Source organism: Heteronotia binoei, chromosome 9 (genome assembly GCF_032191835.1).
Source record: "Heteronotia binoei isolate CCM8104 ecotype False Entrance Well chromosome 9, APGP_CSIRO_Hbin_v1, whole genome shotgun sequence".
Taxonomy (NCBI): domain Eukaryota; kingdom Metazoa; phylum Chordata; class Lepidosauria; order Squamata; family Gekkonidae; genus Heteronotia; species Heteronotia binoei.
In genome coordinates this window covers 92,874,013-92,889,082 of record NC_083231.1, presented here as the reverse complement: position 1 = coordinate 92,889,082, position 15,070 = coordinate 92,874,013, and the positions used below count along the sequence as shown (strand labels likewise).

General features: G+C 40.4%; 1 protein-coding gene across 1 annotated transcript in view; it reads left to right on the top strand.

Moving 5' to 3' along the window:
- MTTP (microsomal triglyceride transfer protein) overlaps window positions 1-15,070 on the top strand; it is a 51,901-nt gene that overhangs the window by 20,725 nt on the left and 16,106 nt on the right. Inside the window, exons 6-11 of the mRNA XM_060247008.1 lie at window positions 574-713; window positions 1,501-1,651; window positions 8,536-8,696; window positions 10,193-10,361; window positions 11,475-11,582; window positions 12,847-13,059. Of these exons, the coding sequence (XP_060102991.1) occupies window positions 574-713; window positions 1,501-1,651; window positions 8,536-8,696; window positions 10,193-10,361; window positions 11,475-11,582; window positions 12,847-13,059 (942 nt within the window). The remainder of the gene's footprint in view (window positions 1-573; window positions 714-1,500; window positions 1,652-8,535; window positions 8,697-10,192; window positions 10,362-11,474; window positions 11,583-12,846; window positions 13,060-15,070) is intronic.

The window sequence follows — 15,070 nt, the reverse complement described above, 5'->3', positions numbered from 1 at the left end:
TCATAACTTTATAAACATCTATTATGCCTTCTGTTAGGGCAGCTCCACAGTTTAGATAGCAAATATATTTAGTATTTGTGTACCAGTGTTATAACAGAGTCCCTGCAGCAAACTCATGAATAAGTATATATGTACATACAAGCTATATATTACACATTTGTAGATCCTAACCAATGAAGTGTAGACTTGCCCTGTCATCTTTGTATCTAATAACAATGTGTGGTCCCCATCTGTGGATCCCTAAATCTGTAGATTGGATCCACACTAACGCTGAAGAGGTTTTTCTGCAAACTTGGGGGACCCCTGCCCCCCAATTTGCAGAAAGATCTGAAATCTTTTTTTAAAAATACCCTGGGGGTTAATTTCTCTCAAACTAAAAGTAAAAAATAAAAACGCACCTACCTCCAGTGTAGTTCCAGGAGTGTGGCAGGCCTGCAAGGATCAAATGCTCTGAATAAGCATCTTTGATTCCCGTCCTGAATTAAAAGATGTACACTTAAATTCCATACTAGATTAATTTTTTTACAGGTTTGGAGCACTTGGTAATCAGACACGTATAAAATTATTTTTCAGATTATTGACATCAGCAAAAAGTCTACTTCTGCTGCCATTTATGTGCTGGAAGACACTTTTTTAAAAACTGTCCGGGCGGAAGAAAATCATGTTTTCAAGATGACTATTCGGCAACAAACTGATGCAAAAGTCATTTCAAAGTAAGATGGCTTATTTGATTATTTTGTCAAAATTATTAGTGGCTAATCATCAGTGATGCTTTTACTGATATCCATCCTGATAGCCATTGCAGATCTCCCAAGTGCTGTAATTTAAATTAAACAAAATAAAAGTTTGAACAGCATTTCTTACGATTAAAAATTAGCCAAATTAATCTTGTCATCCTGTTATTTGACCTGTCTACTTCTGCTTCAGTTGTTGGCTGTCACAAACAATGTTAGAATTTAAATACGACAATGATTCAAAGGCTGGGAATTTGTTGGATTTGCTTTAATGAAAGCTGAGCTGTTTGGAATATTGAAGCCTGTAATGAATTTGTAATTTCTCACCTGCATGATGGTATCCATCAAAAATATATGCATCCTCAATAAAGATATCTTAGATTCTAGAACATGCGATCATTACCTACCATTTCTGAAATGAAGCGATGCGTTTATCATGATAATTATGAACTACTGTTTGAATCAAATTAGGAGTCAAGTTGCACCTCTAAGACCAACAAAGTTTTATTCACAACGTAAGCTTTCGTATGCAGGCATACTTCTCCAGCCCTTGTCTGAAGAAGTATGCCTGCACACGAAAGCTTACGTTCTGGATAAAACTTTGTTGGTCTTAAAGATGCAACTTGACTCCTACTTTGTTCTACTGCTTCAGACCAACACGGCTGCCCACTTGGATCTATCTACTGTTTGAATCGGCATTAGGAATAAATGGAATATATATTCAAAATATAACCTGAAAATGGTTTTGTTATATGTTTATATACAGGCAGAAACTGGAGCTGAAGTCAACTGAAGCTGGTCCAAGGATGATGGCTGGGAAGCAAGTCACCAGTATTGTCAAGGCTCTAGATTCAAATTATGTGGCTATTTCACTAGTAGCAGAGCCAGTCATCAGTGAATGCAAAAGTTGTCCCTCAGTAAGTAAATACAAGTCCAGATACATATATCTGAAGTTCAAGTAGGGAAGATAGTGCTGGGGTCTCTAGATTAAATAGAATGCTATGAAGATTTTTCATAGAAAGTTACAAAACACTGCCATTTTCAAACCTTCTAAATATCATCCAGGTGCAATGGATATTTGGCACATATCACTGTAGTAGTACATCCAGGCATGATGGTACGTTGGTTGGTTGGTAATTATTATACATGTTAACTGCTTATTTAAACAGTTCTTATTGTCATACCACTCCCTCTCCCCCCCTTTCTTATATTGATATATAAATATTGATGTATAAATATACTGTAGTATGTAGATCCTGTGATCTACAAATACAGGTCAAATATAAATATACTGTTGTAATGCAGGTTCTCTGCAGTTCCAGTTGTCATTTTTTTTTAAAAAGTCTCTAGTGCTTTCCCTCACAGAGATATGCTTTTTTCCTTATGTCTCTACAAGTGAAGAGGGTAGATACTAAGTTCTAAAAAGTGAATGCTGGAAATTCAAAGAGCCTGCTTAACCTGTCATCACAGTGCTGGTTATCACCTTTAAAGCCCTATATGGCCGAGGACCAGCCTACCTGAAGGACCGTCTCTCCCCGTATGAACCCCAGAGAGCACTGAGGTCACTAGGAAAGAACAGACTGACTACCCCTGGGCCAAGACAAATTAAACTACAGAATACCCGCTCTCGGGCCTTCTCGGCCGCAGCCCCACATCTCTGGAACCAACTCCCAGAGGAGGTGCGGGCCCTGCGGAACCTTGCTCAGTTCCGCAGGGCCTGCAAGACCACCCTTTTTAAATTAGCTTTTATGAATGATTGAAGTATAAATCAACAACGAAGAAAATCCGCCATCAGTACTAATCAGATAGCGTCAATGATAGTATTATACTTGTTTTAGTTAATTGATTTAATGGGTTTTAAGGTTAATTAATGCTTAATTTTAATGTTTATAACGTAACTGTTCATAATGTAACTGTTTTATTGCTTGGTGCACCATTGGTCACCGCACTGTTAGCCGCCCTGAGCCTGCTTCGGCAGGGGAGGGCGGGGTACAAATAAAATTTATTATTATTATTATTATTATTATTACTATATCAATATTTTAGGGCCATTTTTTAAAAGGGGTGACATCACCAATGACAATACTGATGAGGCATCTCTTGAAAATCCTGATTATTTAAGGCATATATGGAAGCAAATCAACTGACAGTGTACCAGACAGGTGATAGCCTCTGAGAGTGACAAGGGGATATCAGAGCATCATTGAGTAACAGTACCTATATTTATTCAAACATACGGTAAGCTATGAAAAGAGTCACAGGACAAACTTAAATTAAAATTCATGTACTTTTGTGTTTGGCTCAGGCTTTTTTTGGCCTGACAATTTGCTGGGGAAATAGTGAGCTGATTCCATCATCCATTTTTTAATTTTTCTCAGTATGCAAATCTGTGGATAAGAATGGATGCTCCCCCCACCCTACTGCACACCAGCAAGCATTTGGTACACAGTTCCTATTACATTTTTATCAGATATTTTCATTCACATTTGATAATGAAAGTGGATAGATCAACAGAAACTGTTTTTGAAGTCTGAACCAAAGCCTAATAATGTCAGTGAAGGAATCGAGGCAACAATTTAGTAAAAAGCAATAAGGAAATGTGTTCAAATGGCATACACAGGAAAAATAGTAATAGCAAAACTACTGCCCTTCCTATGCAGTCCTAAGCAGAGTGACACACTTATAAGACCTTTGCTTTATAAACACATTAATTTCAATGGACTTAGAATGGTGTAAGTGCTTAGGATGGCACAGGCAAAGTTGGAGTAGTCAAGTATTATATTGCGGAGCCTGCTTTCTTCCAGCTTGTTATTTCTGAATGGCGCATTTGGAATTTATTTTTAGTCATCTAACTGCATTTTTAGCTGTGTTTGTTTTGAGTGTTTGTGCTCTGCATTCTTTGTTGAAAAACAGCACCTGAAGCAGATTAGATGAAACATAAAACAATTCATATATGAACCACAATCAAAACAACTAGCTAAAAGATACCAAAACAAACTTAACCAAATACAACAGTTAAAACATGTCCAGGTAGCAGAGAAAACTTCCCCCTGTGAATCCAAGGAAATGTGAAGAAATAAGAAAAAATGCTCCCTAAACATACATATGTCACAGACTGTGGTATTGATTCTTGATATTATTGCATTTATATAGCAGCAGGTTAATAAAAATGCTTCATATATTGTATTTTAGTATCTTCCAAGCACATGTATAAGAGCTCAGTTTTATTGCACTGCAGATGGAGAGTTGGATGCTGAGAGTTAGTGGCTTGTCTATGGTCACTTGGTTGGTGGCTGTCATGATATTTGAGCCAAAAGCATCCTAGTTCACACACTTAGCCATTATACCATATCAGCTTCTTGATCAAACCTCAGTAAAGAGATCTGTATCACATCACCATCAGGAAAAGAATCTGCCTATATTAAAGATAGCACCACAGAATGTTTTTGAGAATGTTTTAATTGTAATTGTATTTTATTGGTTTTTAAATTGTAAATGCAAATATCTAAATTGATTGTTAGCCGCCCTGAATCTGCTTGTGGAGAGGGCGGGATAGAAATTTAAGATAGATAGATGGATAGAAGGATGGATTGATGGATGGATGGATAGATGGATAGATAGATGGAGGAGGAGGAGGAGGATGATGGAAGATGAATGGCTGATGGAAGATGGATGGATGGATGATGGATGGATAGATAGAAGATAGATAGACAGATTCTTCCTCAGTCCTTATCAATATATCTAATTCTCAACATGGCCCAGTCTGTGGAAACTTAAACCCAGAGATTGGAGCCCTAAACAGGCAAGACAGATCTTTCTAAAAATGAGAAAAAGCCCCAGGTTTGCAGAAAAATCTGAAATCCGAGAAAAGTATATTGGGAGGTTAGCTCTCCTCTCTTCTATAATAGAAGCAGTGCCTGTAGTCTTAAGAAACTCAGTGGTCCTTGTGGCCATTGCCAGGCAACCACAGCAGCCTTGGTTTCTGTCAGTAAAAGGCAGGGGAAGGGTGGAAGTGATACCATGTGACTTGCCATGATGCTATGATAAGCAGTGTTACTCATCCAGACTTGGGTGCTTGCTGTGGCTCAGTGACAGCCACCCCAAAATGCCAGTGCAGTGTAGTAGTTAGAGTTTCAGACTAAGATCCAGAAGACATGGGTTTGAATTACCATGAATTCTCAGCGTCACCTACCTCACAGGTTTGTTGTGAGAATAACATGGAGGAGAGGAGAATGATGTTAGCTGCTTTGAGTCCTCATCGTGGAACAAGGCAGAGTATAAATAAATAAATTTTACCGCAGATGGGGGCAGATATAAGGTAGGTTGGTGGGTGGTGGAAAGGAGAGAAGAAAGCAGGTAAAGGTAAGGATATGGAGGCTGCCAGGGGAAGGGAAGCAGGAAATAGTGTGCAGAGGGGGATACAGAGGAAAGTAAGATGTCCCCTGCAAGTCCTTGTTGATCCCCAACTGCATAACTGGGTCCAGTCTGGCAGCCAGCACCACACAATTGGACTATAGGGTTTTTTTAATAGATACTGTCAGGGGGAGGGAAGGAGATAAAGTTGAAGACAGGGGCAGATAGGTAGATTAGCTGCTGGGTGAGAACTACTAGAAAAAGCCAGAAGCTTTGGGGGCTTTTAGAGAAAAGAAGGAGAAAATAATGAGAAAAAGAGATCCCCCTCCCTGCAAGTCCTTGGAGGTCCTGTGCTCATCCATCCATGCTAAGTTTCAACACTGAATGTAAGCTGGGCGCTCACAAATTATCATGGGGGAAGGACAACATCAGTATTGCTTCCTGCCTCCTAGTATGTCCCCATATCTTTTATGGAGCAAGCTTTCTTTTAGTTAACTGCACTCAGCATACCATTCCTTGTGGAGTATTTTCCATCCTTATCAGGTTATTTTTAGTATATTTTTTCTTGGTTAATTTACAAAGAGATATATGTGTACCTGGAGAGTCCACCAAGTATGCAGAAACTCCTGTCTTCTATGAGGATGGCTCCATTGGGTAGCTTTTGCCATCCACAGGGACCAGCCAGTTTACTATTAGATACAGTGATTCATCCTGCTACTAGGCATTTGTGACCATTGAGGTTTATAGCCTCCACCTGTGTCCTGGGCTATTAAAACACCCCTGCTGGTCATTAATCCACAGGAAATAGCCTGCACCTCTATTATTACTACCTAAGTATGGTTAGTTAGAATGAAGATAAACTGAACTCTGTACTATTGAAATCGTAGTGCTATTTGTGGGCAGCATCATCTGCTGTTGCTTAATATCTCTGACTCAATGGAGGTAGGATATTTTAGCACAGGCTGAGCTGGTGTTGATGTGCTTCCCCAGTTCAGAGAACAGCAATAAACATTGCTGGAAAGAACAGCTGAGCTTTTGCCAAGGAATGCCATAGATAATACTAGATAACAGAAGCGGAGGCAGGTGATAGCACAAGCCAAAATACCCACTCAGCTTCTCTGTGGGAGTGTTATTTTTCCTTTAAGGATATTATTTGACCTCTGTTTTCCTCATGGGGGACAAAAATCCACAAGGTGTTTAAAGACAGAAATCTGAAAATGAGTATAGTTGATAATTCAGAGTTAAAGACCGCAAGCTGTTGTTGGACATATTAGGCTGCATACATATATTAAGAAACGGAAGAAATTACTGAGGTGCTAGCTCCAAGCCAATACTAAAAACTGATATAATTGATCAAATAAAATATTACTGGAGGAGGGATGGAAGGGGGGCTGACTGGTTGACTGTCTGGGATGTAGGATCACTTCATTTCTGAAATTCTGAATTTTTAGCTTTTCATAAACTACTGGAGTAATGGCATCTCACTCTGAAAGAAAACCTGTCAAAACTGTTCTTAAGTGTGCTGAAGAGGAGATGGTACACACTGTTAAGGTTTTTTTTTTTAAAAAAAAGAAAATATTATTGAAAGGATGCAGGATAGCTTAAGCAGAAAAGTGGATATGGACTTATTCTGCACTGTAAGAACTAAATAGAACTTCTCCAAGTCTAGGCATAGGTGGAGAATCACCATTGATGCCTGTAACTGTTGTCAGAATAGTGCTGCTTGCACTGCTTGCTGCTTGTGCTGCTGGGAGCTAGCCAAGGATTTTCTTGGCACTGTTAGGTATGTTTGCAGATCAGAGATTGTAGCTGACCTGAAAAAATGCATGTGTGTACTTCAAATAATGACAGCTTTATAATCCCATTTCCAAGCCTGACAAATAACTGTTTGCTTTAAACTGTTGAGAATTCCTGACTACGTGGTTATAAGAAATGCATTAAAAATGGTCGGATGTCATTTTCCAGGGGGATAAACTAATAAATAATTTGTTTGTAGGCAGACAGCGGAAGGAAGAGGTAACCAATTCTAGTAAATGATTCCATAAATACTTTGTGTAGGTTTGCCTACCTCTTCTCCTGAAGCAGCTGTTACTAGAGCCAATCCCAAGATAATGTTTCATGCTCATGTATGTGTCTTCACTTTTTTATTTTTCAGTTTGCTCTTTAAGGCAAGTTTGAAAGAAACTTACAACATTGTTAATTCAAGACACCTGCATTCTATGCAAATTACGTATTCAAATAAACCATGCAGTGCACAATAAAGCATTTCAATCTGAACTGCTTATTGAAATTGCTTTCAGGTTTCACATACTCTTACTATATAAGTAGCTACAATATATAACATACAAGAGATGTGAATGACCTGGGAAATGTCGCCCATTTTGATTAGGGAAATGCCTGACATTGGTGGATAGAGAGAGGCCCTATGGACTGGTGAGATCCAGGATGTGGGAAGTTCATGTGGAGGAGACATACTACACTCACTCCCCAGTACGGAGTCTCCATCAATAGAGAAAAGAGACAGAAAGCTGTCAAGGGAAGATTTGCTCTTACTACAACTGAACTTCTTAATATAGAACTTTTTCACTGCCAATGTTCACATACATAGCAGAAGATAAGAAGATGCATTTGGCAGACATGATTGCAGTGAAGAACAGGATCAGTTCCTGTTCACGCCAGTATTTGGAATAGAGACAAGGTCTGCCCTCCTAACAGTTTTTCTAACAGCATCCTACTAATTCCCCTGAATTCTGGGCAAGGAACAAGACAAGGTGACCTAGGGTGCAGGAGTATCCATGCTGAAGGAGAATGTTTGTGTCGGTTTTAGCCTGAGGGAAAAAAACCTGCATTGGATTCAGCCATCTTTCTACTAACGTAATAGGAGGAAGGGAACCCCTTTGATCACACACAGTGGTTATGTTAAAGACCATGGGGCTTTCATGGACAAGGAAAGGAACAGGGGGTATTGTAAGAAAGAAAATTAAATGATATTGAGTGAAAAGGCTACTGATCCAACACACTGTTTATTTTTTCAGGCTAAAAATCCAGGGTTTTTCCCCCCGGTTCAGATAAGACTGTGAGAAATGATGTTTTAGACCAGTTATAACCTGCACCTAGCAATTAGAAGAAGAAGAATTGCAGATTTATACCCCGCCCTTCTCTCTGAATCAGAGAGGCTTACAATCTTCCATATCTTCTCCCCCCACAACAGGACACCCTGTGAGGTGTGAGGTGAGTGGGACTGAGAGGGCTCCCACAGCAGCTGCCTTTTCAAGGACAACCTCTGCCAGAGCTATGGCTAACCCAAAGGCCATTCCAGCAGGTGGAGGAGTGTTGAATCAAACCCGGTTCTCCCAGATAAAAGTCCATGCACTTAACCACTACACCAAACTGGCTCTCTAGAACAAATGTGAAATATTTACCACCAATTTTGCCCCCTTTTTGGTAGATCTCTCAGCACTGGAATACCATTCGAAAAAAGCTGGAACCAGAAAACCTTTCCACAGCTGATGCTGTGATGGGTTTTTTATCCTTTGTTCAGAACCTGAGGAAGGCTACAAAAGAAGAGATCCTTCAGATATTAAGAACAGAAAGTAATGCAGGATTATTGTGAGTTCATGACAACCCATTTTATTATGTGTGTCCATATCATATGCACATATGCATTGAAGAAGAAGATGATTATGCAGGTTTCTGGGTCAGGATGTATACTGGCAATATTTGCTTCTTTGGGGCATGAATTGTTTAGTTTAGTTTATTTGTAATTTGTATCCTGCCCTTCCCACCAGGTGGCTCAGGGCGGCTTACAGCATATAAAATCTAATATAAGAATATAAAAATTTAAACATTTCACACAATTTACCAAACCAAAATAGAATAGAAAACCAAAATGCTGTTGCTTCTATAATGATGAATATTTGCATTATATTAGAGTCAGAACATATGAGCAGCTACCACTTGGAGAATGTTTTAAATTGTTCTCAGGTGCAGATGGTTTCAAAGGTTAATAAAATGTAATTCTCCAAATTTCACAACCATAAGCGCTCTAGAGATCTTCCTTCATCTGCCTTATAATAAAAGGATATGCCAACACTGCCTTCAACCATGGTTTGTGGTAACTAGATTCTAACCAGAATTTGTTTACCAACTTCTAACTCTGACTTCAGATCATATTTAAATGGGAAACCAGATTTAAAAACCTGGACGGGGGGGAGCAAGTGCTGACATACATTCATCAGTATTAAGATGGATCCAGGTGGGCAGCTATGTTGGTCTGAAGCAATAGAATAAAGTTGGAGTCCAGTGGCACCTTTAAGACCAACAAAGTTTTATTCAAAACTCCAGTATTAAGATGGAAAGTGGAAATAATTCCAGGGAGCAGTTTTGGGATGAGAACATTCCTAAGTTTAAGCACTGTTCTCTCAATCAAAGTTAAAAGAGGAGACTGTTATCTCTCACTAGTCTTTTGTCTGCAACTCACCAGTCACTTGTCTGCAACAATCTATCACGGGATGGCCAAACTTGCTTATCATAAGAGCCACATAGAATAAATGTCAGTTGTTTGAGACCCACAAGGAAGGAAGGAAGATAGATGGAGGGAGATGGAAATAAAGCAACTTTAACTTTGAATGCATTCTTCAAGCCACTAGTTGGCTTGGATTGGAGAAGTGATTTAAAGAGACAAGCTAGCCAACAGGGCATTGGGGGCTTCAAGAGCCACACAATATATTTGAAAGAGCCACACAATATATTTGAAAGAGCCACATGTGGCTCCCGAGCCACAGTTTGGTTACCCTTGATCTATCACAAAGGGAAACCCATTTGTACAAACATTGATGATGGACAAGTCTCAACCCATCTCTTGATTGTAGATCCAAGCAGGAAGAGCAAGGCATTAATGCCTCTGTAGTGTTCCTGTTGCTATTGTGGTTGCCCCACAGTAATGGAAATGGACCTTCTAGATTATTTGTATGCAGCACTTATCTCTCAATCAAGAAATAATGGTATTTTACCAGAATAAGGGAGTCTTTTTTCAATCTCTGTATGCCTCACTGAGTTTTAAAATAAATAGGTTTTTTACACCCCTGCCATGCCTTCTCCTACAGTCCCCAGCTGGTTGATGCTGTAGTCTCTGCTCACACTTCAGCTTCTTTGGAAGCTATGTTGGAATATCTGGATTTCAAGAACAATACTAGCACTCTCCTTCTGGAGCGGTTCCTCTACGCCTGTGGACTTGCCCCTCACCCCGACGAGTTACTGCTTAAGTCTTTAATAGTAAGTAGCTGTGACAGCAAAGGAAATACTTAAGCTGTTTTCACATGGATGTTTTTGCTCTGCATTAGCTTTCTTATAGCAACACTTTTTGGGGGAAGCATCCGCATGACATTGTCCTTTGTCATGCTGCCATGTATTACTCTGCTTTGCTGCAATCTTTCCCAAACCTGGCGGGTTTTCCGAAACTTTCCAAAACCCAGTCTCTGTTCACTTCAGAGTTCTAAGGGTGAGAGTTGTGCTGAGGAGAGGTGGAGAAGATGAGAGAAAAACTGAAGGTGAACTCACAAAAACAAGATAGTAAAGGCTGCAATTCTCGGCTCTTATGTGGAAGTAAGCCCCCATTGATCTCAGTGGGTTTATTTCTGGGTAAATTTGCTTGGCAAGTGTCTTTGTACTAAGTATCATATACCTCGTTTTTTTGTAAAAAAAATTGCAGGTATCTCATCCTACCATGTAACTCAGTATGTTAAGGTGTAGGAAGGGTTCCAGTCTGTCCCTTCACATGACCCATCTTATCTAGCAACTCTGGTGCTGATCTTCAAGGGAGCAAAGGGGAGCAAATTCCTTAAAACATCCTGTCCATTTTTATTTTGCTCTTTCCTCAAAAAGCTTAGTGTGGTTCTCCCATTCTCCAATTTGAACTCACAAGAACCTTATGGTTAATCCAGGAGAGAGTGACAGGCCAAAGTTATTCAGTGAGTTTCATGGTTGCGTGAGCATGTGAACCTGGTCTCCCCCTACTAATGTGTGATTTCTTTTTTCTCACTTTTCCACAAATAAATCTAGAGATGGAGCACCATCTTGTCACTTATCACAAGATTTGGTGTGAACTGTGCTCATTTGGATATTTCCCATCTGAAATAGTGCCCAAAGTTCCTGGCTTGATTACAGATCAGGTATTTCTAATTCAAAATTAAACAAGGAATTTCAGGCACTGTTTCATACTGGAAATGTACAGATATACATCCCTAGTGTGAAGAGCACCAGGGTTTTGTTTTTGTTTCAGGGAGCGGGGGGGACATACCTTGTTACAAACCCACCCTAAAAGATCAAGGTCACTTCAGAGGTTTAAGATTAAACACCAGAAACTAACAATATTTTTTTTTGTAACAGAATATATATCACAGTGCAGTTGGCAACAGTGAAATCAGAGAAGTAAATGTCCTGATAATTGGGGCACTCATCAGAAAGCTGTGTGACAGAGGAAGCTGCAAACTGCCTGTATGTATTACTTCCTTCTAGCAGGGTCCTGGGTACGGAAGCAAGGAGGAGACCCATTTAGATACGATGATCCATGCAAGCTGTCTTCTTTGTCCTTTTTCGCACCACTGTTGGTACCTCCTTTCGTGTTGCATCTTATACCTGGAGCAGCTTCCTCTTATCTGTACCAGAAGCCACTTCTTTTTCTTTCTGCAAGATCCTCCTGAAAACCCATTACTTGAATTGCCTTTTCCTTGCCTTACACCTTCATTGTCATCACCCTCCTTCCTAATGTCAACACCTGACCTCTCTACTGCTTACCCTTCCTTATATTGTCTGTCTGGTGTTGATTGTATGACCTGTGAGGCAAGGAATGTGTGTCATTATAGCACCTTAGTATACTGCTGGCACTGGATGCTTTGTTCTTACCTCATAGGTGGGTGCTTGATTGCCAGCCAGTTTCACATTAATAATGATAGCTCACAATGTTAGAGTATATCAACGTTAGAGTATATATAATAATGATAGCTCACAACGTTAGAGTATATCACTAGATTTATTAGCCCTAATGACGAAAGCATAGTATATTTATATATGTCATGATTCCTGTGTTTCTTCCATTCCAGCTCATCTAGTTATTGTTTTTGGGGATCCCACCACATATAATGGGAGTACGTGGTATGTGTAGTAGTCCTGAGAAGTGTAGTCAGTCACTATTTTGTGCTAATACAGGAACACACAAACAAACCAAACCAGTACACATGAAACTAGGGGCGTTTTCGCACTGACCTAAATCGGCAGCGACGACCCTCTTCACCGTGCAGGATCTGCGCAGATTTCGCACCAATTGCCGCGGAGCACCCGGAAGAGCCGGAAAGTCCTGCGGCTTTTGCGGTGCAAATGGAAACCACCAAAACCCAGTTTCTATTTGCGCTGCAAAAGCCGCAGGACTTTCCGGCTCTTCCGGGTGCTCCGCGGCAATTGGTGCGAAATCCGCGCAGATCCTGCGCGGTGAAGAGGGGCGTCGCTGCTGATTAAGGTCAGTGCGAAAATGCCCTAGGTTTCCAATTGTGTGTACCAAACCTGGAAAATGTACTTGTTATCTGTTCACACAGAATGGCTTCCCAGTATACCAAAAAGATCACACATTGCATGATCTCTCTTTGTGTGCAGTTGGGGTGCCAGAATTATAATTGCTAAAGGATTGAAGTGTGTTCTTAGAGCCATACATGGAGTCCTTTTCAGTTTCAAACTTTTCTTGCAAGTGGCAGCATTTTCTTTCCAGGCTGTTGTGGAAGCCAAGAAGCTGATCATGGGAGGCCTGAGCAGGACTCAGAAGGCAGATGATGTGATGACTTACCTGCTAGCACTGAAAAATGCCCGTCTGCCTGAAGCTATCCCACTGCTTTTGAAATATGCTGAGTCAGGAGAAGGACGTGCCAGCCATACTGCTGCTACTGCCCTGCAGAGATACGACCCTATTTTCATCACCAGTGAGGTAAAAAAAAAATCCTCTTAAGGAAAAGAGAGTGCCAGAAAACCTTTCAAAAGTAAAGTCAGATTCCCCCCTTTTTATTTAAACAAACCTTTAAAAATTATTTCATTATACCTCTTTCATCCCTTCCTCTGTTTCCAAAGCCAGAAGAGTGTTTATAACAGTTGTGAAAGTACCACAGAAAGTCTTAGTAAAAGGCACTTTGGACAAGGTAACACCAGGGCCTCACCTGTTCCCCTGGGCCTCTTTCATACCCAGTCAAATATGCGAACACATGCCCTCCTCTTCACAATTTGTGGGAACTGTCTGATTTCAGGCAGTATATACTTGTATCCAATCTATTTAATTTTATTAATGGCCCAACTTTCTTGGTAAGAATCCACCTTGAGATGACAACAAATTTATAATATGATCAGACAGCATAAGACAGTCTATTAAACAATGCAATAGGTTTATAAACTATACTTTATTATGATGCATGAACAGGAAGGAAGGCAGGCAGGCAAATAGATGGGAGAGGAGGGAGGAAGATGTGGGAAAAAAGCAGCTTTAAATGCATTCTCCAAACCAGCTGACAAGGTGCTGAGAGCTTTGAGACCCACAAAGCATCACAATAAGGGGAGCGTGGTGGGCGGCGTCTGCCTGGGGTGCCATGTACCCTAGGGCCAGCCCTGCTCCCAAACCACAGTTTGGCCACCGCTGTGCATGAATATAGACTCTTCCTCCTACATTTTCAGGCTAGATAGGTATCTATATGATTACCAACCAGTTTTTTTCATAGAAAAAGCCACAGGTTAGCCAGAAGTTACCTCTAATTCTCTGATCTCCAAGCTGCAGTAGAATTGAAGAAGCTTGCTTGCTGGTGACAGATCTCAGCTTGGGAAACTGAGAATTTTGAAAAGAAAATTATTGATGTTTGTGATTGAGCTATTTACAGAAGTTGAGATCCTCCCTGGATCCCCTCAATATTTTGTTTAAAGCGTAAGCTTTTGTGTGCTCCTAAGCACACTTCATCAGACAAGGAATCCGGTACCGGATTCCTCGTCTGATGAAGTGTGCTTAGGAGCACACGAAAGCTTACGTTCTGAATAAAGCTAAGTTGGTCTTAAAGGTACAACTTGACTCCTGCTTTGTTCTACTACTTCAGCCAACATGGCTGCCCACTTGGATCTATTTTGTTTAAAGTTTGAATTGAATGACATATCAAGCAACTTTTAACATAGTGTAAAGTATCCATTTCTCCCAGCATTACTATAGAGATTCTTTCTTATACTAAGGGACCATGAGCACATAAATGGGGTTGCCAACCTCCAAGTGGGGCCTGGAGATAGCCTGGAATTACAACTGATCTCCAGACCACAGAGATCAGTTTTCTTGGGGGATATGGCTGCTTTGTGGTGTGGACTTTAATGCATTGTACCCTGCTGAGGTACTTCCCCATGCTCTATTCTCAAATCTCCAGGAGACTCAAACCAGAGTTAACAGCCCTAGCACGTAAAGGAAGCAGCAGCTCTTACTTATGAAGTATGATGAGAGTCATATAGTTACCTAGGAAATTAGGCAATTTTTCTGGGGGTGGGAGAACTGTGAGACAGTGGGAAAATGTATGAGTGTGAAATATCCCAAATTTGAATAGTTTACTGTCCTTTTTCTTTAAAAACCCAGGCTCATACAATCATGATGAGCTAAGAATATAGGCCATGCAGCTTTGAAATAGCTCTTTTTGTTAGTGGGAGTGGCTGCGGCAAGAGACACTACAATTCCCATGAGGCAAACGAGGAACTTACACAATGCAATTCATCCTCATCTAGACAGTTCAGCTCTCTGCCTTTAATATTTATAAATGCTGAGTCAAAGGAATCACACAAGATCACTTAAAGAAGCACCTCAAATCTGCAAGTCACTGTGAAAACACAGTTGATTTTTTTTTTTTTTAATTCGGCAAACTTCAGTTAAGAAGCCTGGAGAGAGATGGCAGCCAGAGGGGAATCTGTGAGATTGCATGTCTGCAACC